The sequence below is a fragment of the Leptodactylus fuscus genome, chromosome 10, assembly GCF_031893055.1.
Source record: "Leptodactylus fuscus isolate aLepFus1 chromosome 10, aLepFus1.hap2, whole genome shotgun sequence".
NCBI lineage: Eukaryota > Metazoa > Chordata > Amphibia > Anura > Leptodactylidae > Leptodactylus > Leptodactylus fuscus.
Window position 1 is genome coordinate 9,067,506 of NC_134274.1, and position 21,683 is coordinate 9,089,188.

A 21,683-nucleotide genomic window follows, 5' to 3' on the forward strand; every position below is an offset into this window, starting at 1 on the left:
TCTCCAGTTTCTTTCTCCTTGACTAAGATTTATTTTCGGCAACTAATTATCTTCTAGGGATTGGCGAAAAGCTGCGACTACGGGAAAAGTGGGTCTCCTTGTTTGAGATGCCTGGACTTAAAGTGCTCGTTGGGTGATGGGAGATGCTGTCAGTTTAGACGCGTGTGAAGGTAAAAGCAAATGACAGTAATTACGGGGGGCTCGGCGCTCTATACATAGAAGTAAAGAAATACAATCTAGAATGTAAATATGTGAAGATCCTGACAGTGCTTTATTAGCGCCTCATCTTTTTGTGGGGGGGGGGGGGGGAGCGCACAACAGATGGCAGCATAATGTACAGCGCAGGTTAATTGGGGGTCTATATGGAATTCTAAAACAGTTTGGATAATCACCCCATGCGATTTATATAAAAGAAAAAAAATCAGACGTTGCGCTCTGTACATTGACTTCACGGAAATGGGAATTATTTCAGGGAGAAGGTGGGGAGGGGGGAGGTAGCGTGCGATTTGACAATGGCAGGATGAGTATTTTAATGCATTGAAGTGGTTACGGGGTCCAGAATCTAATTGTTCTCTAACGGCGCAGCTTAAAGGGGTATTCTAACCTAGTCTGAGGTCGTTGTCATCTGATTGGGTGGAGGGGGTCTGACAACCAGCACCCCCACCAATCAGCTGTGACAGTCACATGAGCACTGTGGCCTTTTCACTGTTGTGCATTGTATAGCGGCGATTCGGGGTCAGTCAGCTCAGTCCCTTTTGCTTGAATGAGGCTTAAGCATACCTTGTCACTCATGGATCTCAAAGGTCTGTGAAGCAGAAGAGGCGCTGGCTTCAAATAGCTGATCTGATAGCGATAACCTACCCTAAGGGTAGGTCATTGATATTAAACAGTCAGAAAACTTGTAAAATTTTAAAGGGGGCTTCCTGTTGTAGGTATATAAAGAAAGCCTCGGGTCCCATATTGATTACTATAGTCTCTATTTCTTACCAAGCACAGCGCTGTCCATTGTGTAGTGGCTGTGGTTGGTATTGCAGCTTAATCCCATTTATTTGAAGGGAATTGCGCTGCTGAATGGCCATGTGACCAATGAGTATGAAGTGATTGGCCGGACAAGAGAAAGTGGAACACAATATACTAATCCTGGACGACCCCTTTAAGTATAATATAAAGTTTGAGAACTTTCTAATATACAGTTCGGAGATTCATCGTTGTTACACCACTTTTGTGGCATAATATAGTTGTAAATTGGCAATTTGTGACTATCTAATGCCACTTGTAACTAAAATATTCCTAAGTGGTGTTTTTGTGTTGGCCTGCCACTAAGTGTGGTGAGGACCACCGTCAGTGCCGGATCTATCATCAATCACACTACTAGTAAGTAGGAAAATGAAGTCAAAATCTACACCCACTGACCCTGAAAATCAACTTATACACAACCTGGATAAACGTAGGTGTGCCCTTGGGGCCACACGGTGGCTCAGTGGTTAGCACTGCAGTCTTGCAGTGCTGGAGTCCTGGTGTTCAAATCCCGCCAAGGACAAAAAAACATCTGCAAAGAGTTTGTATGTTCTCCCCGTGTTTGCATGGATTTCCATCCCATGTTCTAAAGACATACTGATAGGGAAAATGTACATTGTGAGTTCTATGTGGGGCTCACAATCTACATTATAAAAAAAAAAAATGTACATCCATGACACATCCATACAATTCACTTCAATGGGAGCGCCAGAGATAGCCAAAGTCCTATCCCCAACTCTCCTGTTTAGGTGAATGGGAGGATGGATTAGTCATGTCCACCAAGTAACACGTCTACACTATAGTCAGGCTGGATTCACAATGGGGGGCACTCCCCGTGTTTTCAGGATAATTAGCTGACACATGAGGGATGTGTCCACCAAGATCTCTGCTGATCAGCTATTTATCCTGTATCCTATGGATAGAGAAAAATATTCTTAGTGGGTCAGCCCCTTTGAGGGCCCTCCACTAGTGCAGGAGACCTCAAGACTGGTATAACATATATCCACCTTGATGAAACCCCCTCCTCCTCTGCTTATTTAGGAAAACATAAGAAAGCGTCACCTGTCCCAATGGACAGAAGAGACCGGGGGCGCAGTGTAATCTCTCTAGACTCCTTTCTTTTAGGTCTGGCTGTATACAGGTCATTGGTCACCTAATGTTATTTAGGGGGGAGGCTCTCATGTATGTAGTCAACAAAGGGCTATATCCTCGGGGTGTGCAAGCACTTTATATGAACTCGGTGGCTTTTGTTCAAGTATCATATTCCCATAATACGCCCGGCGTCTTATATTATCCAGTCCAACAATTAGAGAATGTCCCAAAAACTGCGGGGTGTAAATTAATCCGAAAAGTGGCCGTCCAGTCTTTATTTGCTGCCATACCGCGGTGAGTTATACAAATCACCTTTATTAGATTTTTACTAATACCCCATATTTTATTTTTTTTTTATAAATCAGGTTCTGCATTGCTTGACTAGAATAAAAGAAGGTTCATGTTGTCAATATCACACGTTTAGCGAGCTGTTTGCAAATTATACTGCCATTTTTAGAGGTGCTTAAACTGGAAACTAACTTTAAATGTTACCATAGAAACGCGGCGTAAAATGTTCTCGGAGGCCCTGAAGCCTGAAAGAATCTATTTTATATGCACCTGCAGACAAAATCCTTGACAATAATATCTGCGAACCTAACAAGAGTGCACCTTTTATTAACTAATGTATCCGGCGCTCTCCGGCAGACGCACAAGAATTCTTTTTTTCCTTTTTTTTTTTCTCTATAGTTCTGAAACCAACGATTTACTTTCCTCTCGCAAAGTAGTCGCTGGAAAAGGCAGATGATGCGCCGTCGTCTCCATGTTGTTTAATGGAACATGTTCATCGTAGTTAAGTTTTTTCTCTTCTCTTTTGTGATAGCGCAAATGTGTTCTCTGCTGTGTACAGAGGGTTACGGAGAAGGATGTTCTGTGAACTTCTCCAATGTGTTTTTCTGCTATGATGTGAATTGAGGATAGATGCGGATGCCAAGTGCACAGGGCTTATATATATACACATTAGGGTCTTCCTATCTTCTGCACCAGCCATATTGATGCGCAGTATGGACATGTTATAACTACAGCTCAGAAATAGTTTTAAAGGGGGTTTAATATGAAGTTAACTTGTGCATAGGAGTTATCCGGGGACTTTATTAAACTTTTTCCCTGTTGAGCTGTATATCAGCAGAACCCTCTGGTTTGGGAGCTTGTTCTGAGGCTCACAGGTCCTGACTGTTGATGTTGATCAACCTTCTCTCTTGTGTAAGTTACCTGTACTATGGGGTTAGCCTATATATTACTATATTATAACAATCCGTTCTGCCAGTTCCCATGGAGGAGGACGAGGATCTAGGGCGTCAAGTATTAGTTCCGATCACATGATTTATAGTCAGAACCAGCCAGGAATCTTGAAGTTCGGCTAAAATAAAACCCTGGAGGAAGTGAGTTTAAAAAGAGGTCCCGGATAACCTGTCTAAGTGATCATTGAGCGGTCGGGCTTGTGTACTGCCGCTCCATTCAATTCTTTGGGACTTCTGGAGATAACCAAGAGTTGTACTCGGCTTCTCTTTGGCAACTCCATAGCAGTGAACAGAGTAGTGAAATATGTGGCAAGGAGTTTTGGGACCCCCATTCTTGTTATCAGTTGTTCCCCCACTGATCAGACACTCTGGGATGAGTTTAATTTGTGGTACAAACCCTTTAATCTTGCATTACTAAGACCTGGTGACTAATGTACTATCATATAAAGCATATTGTAGCGTTGTTTGGGGAGGGATTGGGATAAGCCGTGCACCTGGACTATTCCCAGCATATAATGACTCTTATTGTGGACAATCCAATGGACCCCCAACAGGTCCCATTATAATTAACGGGTCCCTTGGGTTCCTTTCTTGTCTGTTATTTTGTGGTCTGCGTTTCTCTTCTGGTCCTCTGACATATCTGTGGCTTTTCCACGTACATTTTCCATAAATTAAGATCATTCTGCAGTTTCTTTGTCATTATTCTGTGTAGTTAGTTTTGTCGTGCAATGGATATAGAATGTCAGGAAATTGGACAAGTACATTCAGGATCTGAAGCGTAAAATCCATACCTACCAAGTGCATATGTCGAGCAGCCTATGTTTTTGTACAGAAATGCAACTGTAACCTGCCTAAAACATTTGCACAGACCATAAATCCTGTGTTATAACTTTGTCACTCATTCTGCCATAATTCAGATTAGCTCTGTGTACAAGAGGCAGCTCTTCTATTCATGTGCCATAAAGCAATGTCCATTACAACAGCGCTTGAATGAAAGGAAGTGACGTGACACACAGTCTCTGAATACTCACATGAACCCGCTGGCATCATCTTTTGGGTGACACGCTCCTTGGTTTTCACATGGGTTGCTGGAACATGCATTAAGTGAGATTTCACAATTTTTGCCCTGCAAGACAAGGAAATGCATTGTACATTGTGTTTTTGTAGGTTCGTTTTTTTTAAGGAAATACTAGAACAGGCTAAGCCATAGCAGGTTTCATTTTTGGGGGTGGAAGAAGATACCGTAACAGCTGTATTCTAGCATTTGGCACTAGGGATCCCAGTGATCACAAGAATGGGGGTCCCGTGGCCCCTTAGTGCAGGCAATGAGGAGGAAATGAAAAGAAGTCGAGTGTGCACACTGCCACGTTTAATGGCTAAGGCAAGAGTCAGCAATACTGGCATTTCAGCTGTTGTGATACTACAACTCCCAGCATTCCCAAGTCACTTCTATGGGAGTTCTGACTTAACATCTGGCTGCAGTGGTCTTTTACTGTGAAAAAATGACAGAAAAAGCTGCGTGTGAATCTAGCCTAAAGGAAAACAGACTTATGTGAACAAGCTCTATACAATGACCCTATGGCCCTAGTAATGTAGCAGCATCTGCTGAATGTGTTAATATGTAATACCACAAATAAAATGCGCCGTCTTGCATGGCTTTTGTTGCTAGGGATGTTACAAATCAAACCTTTCTGTGGAGACCAAGTAGTTAAAAACTCGGCCGTATCCATCTATATCTCTCCTGAGTTAGAACAGCTGCTTACAAAAACCATTAAGCCTGGTAAAATAAAGCAAAAATCCGGCACACGGTAGTACTTCACACTAGATCCCACTGAAAGCCGCTTCTAAAAGCAGCACTCTGCTCCTCTGCCGCCACATAATGGAGAATTCCTGCTTTATTTCATGTGCTCTGTGACATCTTCTGCTTCAGCTACAGAAGGAGGAATTTCTGCTTTATAATAATTGTAGAAAAAAAAAATTCCTTTCTGCTTAAAAATTTTCCATAGCACCTGTCACAAGACAGGAGGGGGGGAATAGTCTACTAATAGATGCAGAATATGTAGAATATCAGCGTCTTCTAATTGTACATCCTTTACATACGTAGCAATCAGTAGCTTTTGTTAAGTAGACAATTTTCAATCTCCTGGTATATATATGCTGTGGGTATGTGGAGCTGGAGATGGGGTTAAGGTTTTCCAATAATTTTAAGTGATTTTTCTCCATGAACATGTGTTAAAGCGGTATGCCCATCTATATGGCCGATCTTATAAATACCAAGCTCTGGGCCCCGCATCTATCTCCACAAGGGTGGGTTCTCTGACTCCTGTCTAACCTGCGGAGGAGACCACAGAATACAGTCACCTCGCCATTTATACAGACAGAAGATAATGGAGAGGTGACTGCATTCTGTGCACGACTCTCTCTATTCAGTTATATGGAAATCAACATTGTGATCAGAGGAGATGATTACCAAAAAAAAACCCATAAGTATGGGCAACCCCAAAGTGTTTGCAAGAATATTGGCACCCTATCATTGGAAAAAGTCATTTTTAACTAATCACATCCTTGCATAGGCTTTTTATTCTACACCTACCCTTTATATGTAAATTTCCTCAGTGGTTTGTGAATAAGTCTGTTTTTATTCATATGCTAATGAGCTTCCAGCCAGCACAGGAAGTTCCCTGCAGCACTCGTCCCTGCTATTATCTCCTATGTGTGTGCAAACAGGAAGCTGAGTCATCATCAGCAGCAGCCTGTGCTGTATACACCAATAGGAAACAATAGCAAAGAGGGTGCACGATGCATGGTGCACCAGTGTAATTAGCATATGACTAAAAACGGACTTATTCAAAAACCGCTGAGGCAATCTACATACTAAAGGTAGGTGTGGAATAGACTTTCTAAAGCCTATGCAAGGATGTGATTAGTTATACATGACTTTTCCCAATGATAGAGCCCCTTTAAGGCTGTGAAAAAATACACAGTCTTGTTCGCACTGTGCACAATACTGGATAGCACCAGGGCCTCTATGTGTAATTCATGCCATAGGCAACTGCTGAAAATTCATAATTCCCTTAGGCTAGGGGCTGCATGTTGAGGAAAAGCTGTGTTTTTGGTGCAAAGTTTTTTTTTTTATTTATTATTCTTAGTTTTGGCTCAAAAGCAAAATCTGCTACAAACCCCCCCCCCCATCTTATCTTCAGCATGTGGCTTGAGGTTGTAGAAAAACATGGCTGCTTTCTTCCAAAAAAATTACCACCCCTGTCCGCAGGGTGTGGTACTGTAGCTCAGACCTATTTGCCTCATTGTTATAGCAGACAGTCTTTGGGCAAGTGTGGTCGTGTTTTTGGATATAAACTAAGCCATGCTTTTCTAATTCTAAATGACCCTTTAAGTTTAAGGCCCCACATAGCGGGCCATGGCAAAAACACATCACGGTTTTCCCCACAATTCTTTTCACAGAACATCCACAGAATTTCCCTTTGCAGTCAATGTTTCTGTAGGTATAGTTGCCAGGCTGTGTTTTCCAAATTTTCTGCAATGTGTGGATGGGATTCGCAGGGACTGTAAAACTCTGCAGTTTCTGCCATGGTGGTTACATCATGTGGGCCCCGGCCATAAAGAGATTTTAATACCACAACTCTTACCTTGAAGCCAGGTGGGCAGACGCATTTATAATACTCCACTGCATCATTCTGGCAGCTGCCTTGGTTACGGCAAGGACTAGACAAACACGGATCACATTTGGCCTGGATACTCAAGCTTGGTGGTCCTGCAGAGATTAAAAACCAACAAAAAAAAAAATCCTATTTATGTGAAAATCCGCCACGTGCTGACCATAAACTATAGCGCTGTACTCTGGTAATGACTGCGGCAGCTCCTCAGAAAAAAAACAATTTCAATAATGCATTGCAGACCAAATAATAGTGACCCACCGGAAAGTGCTAGGTGGAAATACGGGGCAGTAAATCAGATTTCTGTTTCTTTAACCCACATGAGAAACATAAATAAACTGACCCTAAAACAATTCAATGGGGTCGGAGCGATTCGGCGTCAAGTATAATGTGCTGGGATTCTGAGGGACAGATGGAGCAGGTTTTTGTGAAAGAATCACATAATATCAGAGCTGAAGGTCATTTTAATCAGCAGCAGAAAGGAGGAATGGAGAGCTGCAACCCTCTACAGCAGCGGGAGTGCACGTACGTGACGGTAACACACTGGATATCACATTGTGACGGGGCCAGCTAGTAAGTGCGGCTCATAGGGAGAGGGATGTGAATAAAGGGAGCCGAACCGTACTAAAATACATCAGTTCCTGGTCCCTAGGTCTAAGACTTCCATTGGGTGTAAACAAAAGGTATTTGTGAGTATGTGCTTCCTGTGGAGCGCCATACATTGTGGGCCAGTGTTTTAATTTTGGCCATATTATTTACAGCTGTTTTACCCCTTGTAAATCAATAGTGGCCATTGTATGGAACCAAATGTAGGCGATCGTGTATATATAGCCCCTATTCTAAGAAACGTGCCTTGGGAGAGTTTCATTGTGTGTCGCTTTAGATGGAGATGTGACCAGACAAAAGAAACCGGCAACATGGTGGATCAGTCCATTAGCAGTCAGTAAATGTTAGGGGATGTATATACATAGGTTGTTCCAAAATGATACCTATAGCAACATAGATTGTGTTTCCACATGGAAAAAGGTGTTCGGTAGCGATCCCTAGGCTAAGCTTTTTTGGAAGGAACAATAGTATCCAAATAATAGTGCACAAATAATACCGCAACTGGTGATACAAAGTAACGCTCCATTCAGATCTCATATTTTACATCTGTTTAACAGATGCAAAAGACGGACACAGACACAAGCAACCCATTTAATGGTGATCATGGTGATCAATGTTTACAAAAAATCCGATTGTCAGTTTTGTTTTTTGTTTTTGACAGACAGCAATATGTACTATATGATACTTTTGTGTCGTTCAAAAATACAGAAACCGATCCTTATTATTTTTTTTCTCTTTTTAACGTTGATCTCAAAATTCTGTTTTTGGGACAAACACAAAAGTTTGGTAAAAATTTTTTGCATGCGTTAAATAGATCTGCTAAATGTAAAAAGTGTGATCTGAATGGAGCCCAAGCCTGAATGCAAATACATGTGTCCATAGGTAGGCATGCATGTGTATATACTCTGTTCGTATACCATAGGTGTGACAGATGTGGATTTCATTACCGTTGCATTCAAATTTTTTAGCTGGAGTGGTAAGGAGAAGTTTCCCATCCATTTCCGGGGGTCCAGTGCAGCGGGCAATGCCAGGTTCCTTGTAGCCAGTCTTGACCCAGCTTGACAGCCAGCGCAGATTACAGTCACAGTACAATGGGTTCGCACCAATTGCTCTAGTAAAGGACAAAAGACAAGCGGTAATAGACTCTGCTTTATACATTTCTTTTTGCTTCCACTCTTAGATGTTTGGTTATGCTCACATCTAGCAGGTTTGTTGCAAAAATTTCAGTGACTGAAAGTTTGTTCCATATATGTAAATGGAGTTATTTCTGCAACAAATCTGTCCTGTGTAATACTCCCTTACTATGCTGGAAGTTTGCTATAATCTAATCAGCATTGTAATGTATTGCCCTCTAGGAGCTGCGGTCAGTAAAGCGACATACATAGTCATTGTTCTCTTACTATTAGGATCCATTCATGTATTTGGAAGAATTCACACAAATTTGTGGCAGAAATTTTGCCCTTCTCTCATTTAATGGTACTTGTCACGGAAACAAATCTTCAGTTGCAGAAATGTAAGCAATATTATCAGTTACATGTGACATAGGAGATGTGGCGTTAACATGCACTTAGTATACTTCACTCCTTCAGCCTCAGATGTCTGCATTGATCTTTTTGATGTATTTCTTCTAATTTAGGCTACACAGCAATTTATTTCTATGGTGTCACAGGCAACGTGACAGCCGGAACAAATACCCAAACTGGCTAGACTTTGTCGCATGTCAATGTTGCATGCGACAGCAAGTTGCTCACAACTACAATTGCTGCCGATGTTACACAATGCAAAATGCAAATGCAATGCAAATGCAATGCAAAATTGCATTGTGTAACATGACTTTTTGTTGTACGATTCTAATGCAATTTGTAATAGCAACCTTATAGCTAAGTTCATATGACAAGTGTTATATATATATTGAAGCTGCTCCTTTAAGTCATATGTAGAATAAAAACTGTCCCACCAGGTGGCGCTGGGGAGCAGTCAGCAGAATTGAATAAATTGCTGAGGGCAGTGTTAACATTGACAAACACCTAAAAGCTTCCTTGCTGCTATTTTGCCTTTTGTTTAACAGCTGTGAGCCGGCATAGTGCGCTCCACCGCCATAAATCACACTGTAAAGAAAGGAATTCCTGGAGATACTCCGTCGAGTGGATGAATTGTCGTTTGTTAAGAGCGAAAAGTGGTTACACCGTGCGCCAAACTAAACAAAAGATTGTGTAAAAAGAAGGAACCAGTTTGGCAGCAGTCCATGGAAACAAACACAGAATACTCTGAATGAGCACCCAACTACAAAGGCTGCACGAAAGAAAACAGAACAGGTGGAGGTGAAGGGGCAGAATTTCAGGAAAATCGTTTTGTTAGTCTTAATAACCAGTCTCAGCCCTGTGATCTTATATAATCTGAAAACTGCCCCGCACTCTACATGAGAGCCGTAATGCTAACACCGGCAATAATTGTGTACGAGCGGAGATCAGAAACTTGTCAGAACTAAAGATAATAGAGCGAGGATCTGTCTGAGGGAAAACAACATCTGAGCTGTCGTGTTAGTCCTCATGTACAAGTCTATGGGGTCCTACTGTACATGGGGGGAAACCAAACATCCGAGCCTGTTCCATCAAATACAGTATTACTGGACTATTCTCCCTTGGAAGAAGTGCTGCTAGTGCCTAAGACGGCACACGTGCAGGGTCTACAGCTCACAAGTACAAAGGTTCAGGGACTCTGTGTGCAGGAAGGCTAAGGCTCTGTCCAGATGGGGCAGATATGAGATGTGGATTCTGCACCAGGACTCAGTGAAACTTACAACATAATATCTATGGATGGGGCTTTGAAAACCCCCGAATATGCACATCCGCAGCACACTCATTACATGTGCCATAAAATGCATGTACATTTTGCAGCAGATTCATCATAGATCTGCTGCAGGATCCACAGGGGAAATAATCTGCTGCATCCTCTTTATCCTTTAGGCTAGGGCTACATCGTGACTTAGGCTGTGACCAAAGATCGTTGTGTGACCCTTTACTAATGTAAGTGAATGGGTCACATTGTGACAACAAGGATACTGAAACAGTGACTTCTAGTGACCCAAAAACCAAATGGATTGGAGTCAAATGATGAAAGTTGTGGCCAAAGTTGCCATGTAGCCCTACCTAGGATTTTCTAACTACCAAAAAAATCTTTGTGTATCCCAGCCTAAGCATATAGTACTGTGAACTGTAAGAATAAAAAAAAACCCTCCAAATCTGCAATACGTGTGCTTTTAGTAATGCGGTTATAGGCTGTTCCATGTGACCCTGCAAACTCCAGCAATGTGCAGATTTCATAATGTGTGAACACACTCTTGGTTTTAACAATATGGAGAGTTTAAGACGGAGGCCACACCTTGCAGAAAAGCTGGGTTTTTGTTTTTTTTTGTTTTTTTTTTAAGCTACTCTTGGCTTTGGCTAAAAAAAAAAATGCGGCAAATACTACATAACAAAATTCAACAATAGTGTGACCCCAGCCTTAGATGTACCAAGGAGCTATGTACCTGGCATCGGCCTATGTAATAGACAGTTGTAAACAAGCACTGATTGACACATTTATTATCGATCAGCCCTATCCATCTATAGGGCAATGTAATACCACCCTTAGAAAATCTGGCCCCGTATCTGTTACGATGGCTGTAGGGTCCATGTGACCAGATAAGGCGCCTGAAGTTACTTACAAGTGGGACAGAGAGGAGACATCTGAAAATATTCCTTCAGGCAGAGTAGAAATGTCATTTCCGTGCACAGACCTACAACAAACAATTGGAGAGATTTCTTAATAATTCACATTGGCTTGTTATCGAGCCATTAAAATAAGTAATACTAGGTAGAATGGCTACTTACAGAAGCCTCAAGGATCTCAACCCCTCAAACGCCAGAGGAGGAATGCATCTTAAGGAGTTGTAGCTGAGGATCCTGGAGGAAGAAGAATAATTACATTCCGTCCTCCGGTCACACACAAACCATAACAAGTCATTTTCACGTATCTATATTAACATTCTATAGCCCATTGTTGTATTATGAGAATGGTCAGATGTCTTGTGGACTGAATCTATTTACTTAGGAACCAGTCTAATAAGTCAGTAGTGATAGCATTGATTTCTTCAGATTACTCCATCATACTTCATTACCAAGCACATCACAGCAGTGTAGTGTACGAGCTAAGGACAGATGGCATGGCTTCTCTATGTAGTGTGTTTTATAACCCTCTGCCCCCTCAGGCCCAGCTTTAGCAATAAATGGTGTTCCCATAAAGAGGATACCCTCTCCTATGTCACTGGGACTGTGTGAACGCTGCCTCCCCTACTGTCACAGGTCCATTGTCATGTCAGCTGGGGAAGCAGAGGAATAGGAGTTCTGCCCTCTGCAAAGGTATTAAACAGTCCTGCAGGGGACCAGGGTAAGGGAATGCACTAAGAAGTTTTATCATTTCCCAGAAAACCCCTTTAAGGTGGCCTCATCTTAATTTGTGGCTCCTATAGATTCTTACCAAAGAGTAGCGATAAGGGAAGGCTGGAAGGATCTATAGTAGTGCTAACTGCACAGAGATGTCATATTGCTATAAAGGGTGATGTCAATAAAATACTTAAATGATAGGAGCTAAGTGTCTGATCGCTGGGGGTCCTGAAAGTCTCATAAACTCTCCTGGTGAATGCAGGCTTTGTTACATACTTTGTAATAGCCACAACCAGCAATGTGTTCTAGGTATGAAGTGAGAGATTCTGTGTATAGACGGTAAGATCTGGAGGAATAACATGAAGCTCTGTGATAATAGCTTTGTCAAGGACTGTTTGTCCTATTTGTGCTCGGCGGCTACACGGATGGTGCACAAAGGATTGTAACCTAATTGCCTTATGTATACTTTATCTTTATGAAAAGAAAAGGTTTTTCCTAGAGAAGGCCACCGCATAAAGAACAGACAGGCCCCTCACATCACATCAGTCCACGGGTGACCTTGTTTGCAGAAAATCACTTACAATGTGGTGAGCTGGCTCATGTTGGTGAAGGAGGAGTTGCTGAGGGAGCTGATTTTGTTATTGCTCAGGTCTCTGCAAAAATAAAAGACAGCAGATAAGACTGGTGTGATTGCCGTTCGCTCCCCTTACCCAGAATATTCACATATGTAACATTACACACGAGGGTGAAGCTAGTGTTTTAGCCATCTCAAAAAAAAGGGGAAAAATGTCTAATCGCTGAGACTCTAAATAATCACAGGGCCCCCTTGTGTGAAGGGAGTGGTAATGCACATTTGTGACCACAGCTCCACTCACTTCGATGGGACTGGCAGAGATAGCCAAGTGCATGGACTCTACCGACCCTTGTTCAGCAGAGAGAGGGATTCTATGAGAAAACCCCTTCAAAGTGAATCATCATGCTTTATGTTGTCTTTTAAGATAGCTTTACAATGAAGATTTTTCTGATCCTGATCTCCAAATCCTCTACATAGAGAAATTTACAGTGAATGATAAAACACAGTCTCCCTGCAGCCACCACTAGAGGGAGCTTACTGTATACGGTTTTATTATTCAATGATAAAAAAAAGTATGCATGATGCGCCATCTAGTGGTGGCTGCGGGGAGGTGCAGGGGATTTAGTATTCTGTTTTAGACTAAGAAATGAAACAAAGTGAACATTCTTTCAGAAAAGCGAACGAGCAGAAAGTACACAATACGAGAAAACGGCAGTGGTAAATGGAGACTGCGTGTATTATGACGATGCCTGAGGGAAGGACAAAAGATATTACTTTTCAGACAGTACAGGGAAGACCAGTATTGTACCTCTGAGATAAGAAAAAAAAGATAATAAGTGGATGTACAAGGATCACTGTGCCGCATCATAAATGACCCTTAAATAAATGAAGCCTAAAAGGAATCTCTACTAAAGAACAGTTCACAAGTTAAATAAAATGTGGAGTAAGTATTTCATTACTTGGCAGAGCCCAAGCACAAGTGTGAACCGAGCCTTATCTTTACCTTCCTGTGTCTGACATATTTTCTGCATTCACTTGCCAGCCACTAGAGAGCAGATGTATATACCTACCAATCATTACCATACATACTTCATGACATAGTATGTTTTCATTCACAGGGTCGTATACTTACACCAGTTGTAAAAACTTGAATGTGGACAGCTGCTTGGGGACCATTGTGAACTGATTGCCATCCAGGTATCTGTAAGAGGAAACCACCATTACTGCCAACACATCTGTATCCAGAGGTTAGAAACTTTAAGGTATGTGGTTACTTAAGTCCCAACTTTAGAAGGTGATGGGTAATACTTTACGGGAACCAATATTTCTAGTGACTGATTATAAAAGCCATGCCAGGGACCTGGGGTTACATGTGCTTGTCCCCTAATCTTGTATGTATTAGTCTTTTAGACCCTCTTGCTTTCACTCCCAATATATAGTTATATGTGGAGAAACAAGGGTTATTGCCATGGCTATTTACCTTACTAACCTCTGTTCCTCTGTCTCTTCTCCGATTGATAGGACCAGGCAGTGTAGACGAAATCTCGCCTAGCCCTGGTACAGTCACTCACACTGCCACTCTGATTATTATTAGCACACGCTCAGTACAGCTCTGAAGTTCACCAGATCCAAATCAGCCGTACTGGCATCGATAGTCAGAGTAGTAGCGAGAGCGCAAGAACTCAGCCAGGTTACATTTTATCTACACTGTCTTGCCCTGGAGAGAGAAAAAGACAAAGAGTTCCGGGTGGCGTGACTGACTTTTTTTTTTCTTTCTCTGAAACAGAGAGCAATAGTGACACCTTCATTGCTCCAAACAGCTCACTGACATATCTAAAAAGGAAGCTATATCTTACAGATCAAGATGAGGAAAAGGGCGCTGGCTTCAAGTGACCCTCACCTATCTGTGGGGCTGGATTTATAGGAATGGATCTGATACCAGACTGCTTATTAACACTAAACATAACTTAATACCACTTTTAGATGTATACGGAGTGATATGACAAATAATTGGGATATGTTCACACACCTCGGATTTGTTGCAGTAATTTATTCAATCTGTATGCATGTGTCTGCTGCACTTGCCAGGATTTATGCAAACCCCATCCAGATTTATTAGATACAACCTAAGAGTTGTGCAACAAGGCTACCCACTGTGACCCTACCATACCGTGAGACTTACAGCTCTGTGACGTTCTTTGGTATTCCCTTAGGCAGTGATAACAAGTGCTTATTACTGCAGCGCACCACGGTGTCCAGACACGTGCACTCCTGCGGACACTGTGGCTGGGGAGCGCAGCTCAGCTCTTCTTTTCCTGTGGAGATAATAATACAGATCATAAACTAGGACATATCAGCACCAATAATCTGAATTATCTATATTCCGTCAAGTGCTGCCTTGAAGAAAGGTTTAAGTCACTCTAAGGGTAAGTTCACATGGCAGATTTCATTTCAGTAGGAGGAATATGCTTAGTTTTTCAGAAGCTTTAAAAAAATGTCCTGGCTGATCTTTGGAGGATTCCACCCAAAACTTTTATTGAAGTGAATGGTAGCAGAAACTTTTCTTGCAAAAAGCAAGATTTTCATAGTAGGTCCCACTGCTAAATCTGCCAGGTATAATAGCCCCTACAGATGTGATGAAAGAAGATCATCTAATAGATGATTATTCCTTAAAGGATCCACCTAGAGACCTTTACAAATGAGAAGAGACTCATATCTGGCGCTTATAGCATATCCTATGGATTTGGCCATAATTACCCAGATAGGAGTACCCCTGCAAGACCTAAAACTCGCCCCAGCCTTGGTTATACAGTTTAGGGTCTTAAGCAATCATGGCGACAATATATCGTTGCAGGCATAGACAGAGACCGGATTTCCCAAAAAGTACCTATCAATATTAGGATCTGTTCAGATCACATGTATGGAGACCACAGTAATTGGCAGTATACTGGTATAAAGATGTACCTTTTGGCCTTTGGTAAGTTCATGTACCCTTTTGGTATATTTAGCCAGTCAATTGAGTTTGTTCAAGCATACATAGTAAACATATATTGCAGATATGATGTGTAATGATGTGTATATAAGCACAGCATATAGCCTCATGTCTGATGGGCAAGGGTCTTACCACTGCCCATTGCTGTTTCTCCATTTAGTCTGCCAGGGACAAGTGTCATGTGACCACAGCTCTCCCACTAAGTAGGTGTTTCAGGAGGGGATATAGATGAAATACATAAGAATACTGTTTTCCATTTCTTGAAATCTAACCTACCTTCTTCACATCTGAAATCAGGGAAGGCTATATCCTGAAGCGGGATCTGCCGCAGGAAGTCTGGGTTCTGACAGCGAGGGTTTCCGGTCACAATCTTCCTCTTCCTCAGCCAGTCTCCGAGCCAGGCCAGCTGGCAGTTGCAGTTGAAAGGATTAGCCAGTAAGTTCCTGAGCAGATACAACGCCATGGTTCATATGGTGGGAAATATTTCATTGTCTTATTCTAATATAGTGCTTTCTATAAGATTAATACAATATGTCTTCATGCTACTTTAACCCCAAACCTAAAATACCTATTATGTCCAGTATATGGTGAGTGCATAAAGGTGCGCACTGAACATGAGCCTGTGGTAGAGTATAATAGATAATAATAATAAAAGTTCCTGGCAGGAGTGACTCCATATGTACTGGATAGGAGTCCACACAGATCTCAGGCATAGACGGCCTTATCATACAGAGTGTGTTCACCTTATAAGAGTAGCTATACAGAAGACAGCAGGGATCATTTTGTTGGGCATTCATTAACACAACCTTTGCAGTGGCAGGTGATATATATTTTGATGATGTCACATTCAGTATTGAAGCCTTAAAGGTATTCACATCATGTAAAAAATCTTATATAGATGGCCACAAGTCCCAAGTGACAGTTTGGGGCTTATGGAAACAGCCTAGTGGCACTGCTTTACCTTCAAGACATTACCATCATGTTCCTCACATGAGGCTATACGGCTATGAGAATGGAGGCTAGAAAGGACAGCCTGTAGCCAATCTCCATGAGGATGTGGCCATGTTCTGTGTGTATAGAGAACGTATATCCACAGAAAGGCCCTTTAAATAAAGTTTCCTAAAAATCTGAGATAAAACTCTACATCGCCATCTATTGACCAGAACAGGTGCTTCCATGCACTGTACAATAGGCATCTTTTTCCAGTGTCTTAGTAGCAGAATCACAAGGATTATAGCAGATTGCCAAAACTATAGGAATGATTGACAAGTGCAGCACAACCCAGACACAGAAGGAACTCAGATCTGATATGTACAGGGATGTATGACAAGTAGGAGAAAAGGCTCAATCCCCTCAGACCTCCACCCCTGATGTGCAGAATACTATTATATTGGCACTATGTGATATTTGGCCATTCCAGTGCTATAATTCGGACCTGCGTCTGTTGTGAATCTGCAGTAAAACCCGGTTGTATTGTGTTTTCACTGTGAAATTTGTGGTGAAAATATGCAAACAAAAAACTGCTGTGGAGCAGATGTGAAAGTCAAATTCTCTGCGCAGAATTTCTGCAATATGTGGAATCTGTGGCATATTATACCAGTGCAAAACTATAGGTAAAATCCACGGCAATTCTGTGTGGACTTACCCTTTGGATGCTGTATTACTGTGTGTAGTCTTTTAACACATTATAGACTTAAATATTTAACTTGTAGCTTTGTTCTTTTTATTCTGCGTTTTCCTTACTACTATTCCTTATAAAATATAAGGACGTCGTGCCTACGGGCATTTACAAACCCATTACATGCTAAGTCTACTCACAGAGTGGAGAGTGACTGCAGGGTGTCGAATGCCCCCGGAGTGATGGTGCTGATCTGGTTGTCATACAGGGACAGGAGTCGGACGTTCTTCAGGCCAGTGAAGCTGTCGTTGTGGACGCAGCTCACCTTGTTATTTCTCAGCATTCTGCAAGATGGAAATTTCATGCACAAAAATTAGCTTGGTTATGTCAATGACCTGGAATGCAAATTGAATGCAGCGAGACAAATTATCCATTGCCTTCAACACTCATTCATGTGCACTCAAAGACTACAAGGAATCTACATTAATATTTAACACAACGTTACCCATAAAATAAATTAAAAAAGAAATTGGGACTGTGTAAAGCCTTGTTCACATTGGCATCAAGGTATTTTTCTTGCTGTCAAAAGTGATGGAATCCCATAATGAACCTCTAAACAGTAATGTGAACAGAGCCTAACATGATGTATACATGGATATTAACTAAGGCCATGAGATGCCAACTAGTTTACTTATGTTGAAATGGCAATATTTAATAGTGTTGTCCAGACTGTAGGAATTTCTAGCTTATCCTTAGAACAGGCCATAAATACCTGATCGGTGGGGCCAACAGTCGTTGCCCCTACTACACACAATACAGGGCTCGAAGCAGTTGGTCTATAGTGGCTGGGTGCCCGTACTACAGCTAAACCCTCATTGACATCAATGGGCACTGAACTGCAGTACTGGCACCTGATCACTAAACAGGGACAGGTCCTATTTGCTTCCAGTCCTGTATCCAATCCTGTATCTGCATTGTGGGACCTCCACAATGAAGATATTTATGGCTTGTCCTAAGAAGAGGCCATAACATCCTACAACCTGGACAACGATATAATTCACATATATGTGGATAAACACTGAATTATTTTACTTACAATGTCCTTAGACCTTCCAGACCCCGGAACATGCCACTCCGCACAGACTCCAGGTGATTGGCTGTCAGATGTAGCTCACTCACTGAAGCTGCACCCTCAAATGCCCCATCCTCAATTTCTGAGATCTTGTTGTTACTTAGATTGCTGTTAGAAATATAAATTTCTACTTGTTATGTTCTCATCCTACTATTGAACACAGACACAATATGGAATATTTATAAAAAGTGTATTCCCATCTCATAAAGTGACAACATGTTGAATGTCTGAATACTCAAGATCAGTGGGGGTCCCAAAGTCACAGTAATGCTTCAGCTCTGCTGCCCGTTCACAGTTTATTCCAGTGAGAGATTAAATTGGGTGACAATGGAGGGAGGGTGAAGGCCAGGGCTGCCCTTTTCAGGGTGACACCTCTGACTATGAAGGGATATGGTCAGGTACAGTAAGAATTTTGGGTTGGAGTCTGTTTTATGGCAAGATTTTTTGGATTTTGTTTCTGTGATGCGACAGTCTCACCGACTATCACAAAAGGTGACACTTACATTTTTTTGAGGTGTGAGAGTGCCCTGAACAGTCCGGTAGCTTCTAAAGTAGTGATCTCATTGTTGTTTAAGCGTCTGAAATGTGAAAAAAGTATAGATTAAACCATTGGCATGTAACATTATGAATTACGCTAGGTTCACACTAGTGCTGTCTTTCCATTGTTCAGGACGGTCAAGGGATCTGGACAATGGAGAGGTGAGCCACTGAAACAGTGGGTAACACATGGAGGAAATCAGTGAAGGAAAAAGTAATCAGTGCAGAACTTTTTCCTCTGCTAATTTTCAGGCGAACATTGTGAAAGAATCTCCAACAGAGACTATGACGCAGGTGTGAACCTAGCCTTACACATTACACTCCAAATCTTGGCCCCAGTATGATAAGCACATGCCTATAAAATACTGAATGTCATAACTTGGTATGTAATAGTGACATTGATATGAATTTTTGTGGTAACACAAGACATTGGAGTGCTGATGCTATGTATTTGTAGGCATGGATGTCATACATACAGCTCAGCAGTAGACTGTGGGATGCGGTCTGGGATTTTTGACAGCTTCAGGTTGGAACAATCCACTACATTGGATTCACATCTGCACTTGGGCGGGCACACCACATCACTGTTACATTCACTGCTTAGCTGTAAGTCCTCAGTTCCTGCATAAAAGAAATAAAAAAAAAGGGATCAGATCTCATGCCAGATCGTCACTATTAGTAAGTTCATTGTACTGCACATAAAGCACTACATTTGTGCTTTATACTGTATATGGTTACTTTAAAGGGATTCTATCATTAAAATGCTATTTTTTTTTATCACCAACACGTAGGAATAGCCTTAAGAAAGGCTATTCTTCTCCTACCTTTAGATGTCTTCTCCGTGCCACCATTTGGTAGAAATCCCGCTTTTCTTCGGTATGCAAATGAGTTATCTCGCAGCACTGGGGACGATCTCCAGCGCTCAGCTTGTGGCCAGCCTGGGCCACAAGAAAATGGCCGCTTGCACCAGCTTACTGTGTAAGCAGCCATTTTCTTGTGGCCCAGGTATGCGCAGTCGGCTCTGCCCGAGGCCTAGAAGATTGAAACCCAGGACGGAAGAAGGAGAGAGGGCGTTCCAGAGGATGGAAGCGGCGCTAGAGAGTTCTCTCGCAGCATTGGGGATGCCCCCAGTGCTGTTTGAGCGCTGGGGACTGTCCCCAGTGCTGCGAGAGAACTCATTTGCATACTGAGGAAAATCGGGATTTATACCGAACAGCGGCGCAGAGAAGACATGTAAAGGTAGGAGAAGAATAGCCTTTCTTAAGGCTATTCCTACGTGTTAGTGAGAAAAAAATAGCATTTTAACAATAGAATCCATTTAAAATGTGCTCTATAAAATGATTCTATTTTGTGTGATTCCAAGAATTACCATAAAACACTAACCAAATATAATGATATGTAAGCCAGTATACTTTCTTACAACTAAAACCTATTACTTAAAGACTACACAGCTATAATGTAACATTTATAGTACTGGGTTGCTCATACTGGGGAAAGATTCCTCATAGGCCTGGAACTTGATTAATAGTCAGTCATTTTTTTTTTCCCCAGAGCATATTTATACAAAAAGGCTTCAAAATCTGAATGAATTGGTGCAGTTTTTCCACACATGTACATGCAGATTTTGGGGACCCTAAAAAGAACTGAAGGATGAGAAGCAAACATTCTTAAAAATATATATAGTGTAATGTTGCAAGTGAGTACTCTCATATGGTCTTAAAGGGGGTTTCCCAGTAATAACATTTATCCCTTATGTACAGAATGAGTGGGGGAGAGAGATGTGTCTGATTGCTGGAGGATTGAATGGGGGATCGCTGTGTGACTGGAGCAGTAGAGAGTATCCTGCACTACCACCATTCAGTTCTATGCTGGTAACACAATAGGTGATAAGTGTCTGCTGTAAGTCCCATCACTGGAGATCACACCAATTACGTGAACCTGGGTTCTGAGCCCCTTGTTCACATGGAGCTGTTGTTATGGGTGCACAATTACACTCCATTCACTATCTATGGTACTGATGGAGAGAACTAAAGCTATCTCAGTCAGTCCCATAGAGAATGAATGGAACTGTAGTACATACACTTAATCGTATATTTATCACATATTCTATAATTAGTTGATATTTTTTTATTCTTTTTGGGCAAACCTGAACCAGGTAAAAGGACATAAATGTATTCATTGAGTGTGACAACAAAGTAGCCGCACAGACATACCTGGGATGAAGTATTGTTCTTTGGCTGTGGAGGGATAAAAAAAAGATCATCACAAGAAAGTTTGTGTTCCTGTATATCATTTTGTTTTATACATGTTTAACCCTATACTACCTCGCACACACAGGAAATCTTCTATAGTTCAGTACTGATCATACCTGAGCATCTGAACTTCTTGCTTTTTATTTGCCCGATGCGTTTGTTGGCGAGTCGTCGAGGACTGGCACATCGGGCACCACTGGTCTCTATGGGATTTGTTCTTAGAAAGTCTGCCAGCCACTTAAGGTTACAGTCACAGATGAAAGGGTTCTGAGCCAAATGCCTAAAGAAGAACAAAAACACATACACTGTTAGGGCTGGACTAAACGGTTAAAGTTTTCAACAAGTAGATGACAAATTTTCATCTATTATCTGCCTTGCTTTATATCTTGTCAGATTAAAATGCTTTTATTTTTCCTTCCCCTTTGACTTCTCCAAAACTCTAAAATCACTATGAAAGCTCTGCTAAATCTGTCTTGGAGACTCCCTACAGAGGTATCAGATTACATGTGCCCATAGAAGTCTATGGA

At 41.7% G+C, this 21,683-nt stretch overlaps 1 protein-coding gene across 2 annotated transcripts in view; it reads right to left on the minus strand.

Annotated features, from left to right (window-relative positions):
* SLIT1 (slit guidance ligand 1) overlaps positions 1-21,683 on the minus strand; it is a 203,343-nt gene that overhangs the window by 11,813 nt on the left and 169,847 nt on the right. For both annotated transcript variants that reach the window (XM_075257859.1, XM_075257858.1), the window contains 15 exons: positions 21,273-21,436; positions 21,118-21,141; positions 19,381-19,525; positions 18,871-18,945; positions 18,332-18,475; positions 17,436-17,579; positions 15,894-16,060; positions 14,808-14,940; positions 13,758-13,826; positions 12,633-12,704; positions 11,500-11,571; positions 11,334-11,405; positions 8,575-8,738; positions 6,995-7,119; positions 4,379-4,473 (listed from right to left, as the gene is read on the minus strand). In XM_075257859.1, coding sequence (XP_075113960.1) covers positions 4,379-4,473; positions 6,995-7,119; positions 8,575-8,738; positions 11,334-11,405; positions 11,500-11,571; positions 12,633-12,704; positions 13,758-13,826; positions 14,808-14,940; positions 15,894-16,060; positions 17,436-17,579; positions 18,332-18,475; positions 18,871-18,945; positions 19,381-19,525; positions 21,118-21,141; positions 21,273-21,436 — 1,665 coding nt within the window. The remainder of the gene's footprint in view (positions 1-4,378; positions 4,474-6,994; positions 7,120-8,574; positions 8,739-11,333; positions 11,406-11,499; positions 11,572-12,632; positions 12,705-13,757; positions 13,827-14,807; positions 14,941-15,893; positions 16,061-17,435; positions 17,580-18,331; positions 18,476-18,870; positions 18,946-19,380; positions 19,526-21,117; positions 21,142-21,272; positions 21,437-21,683) is intronic.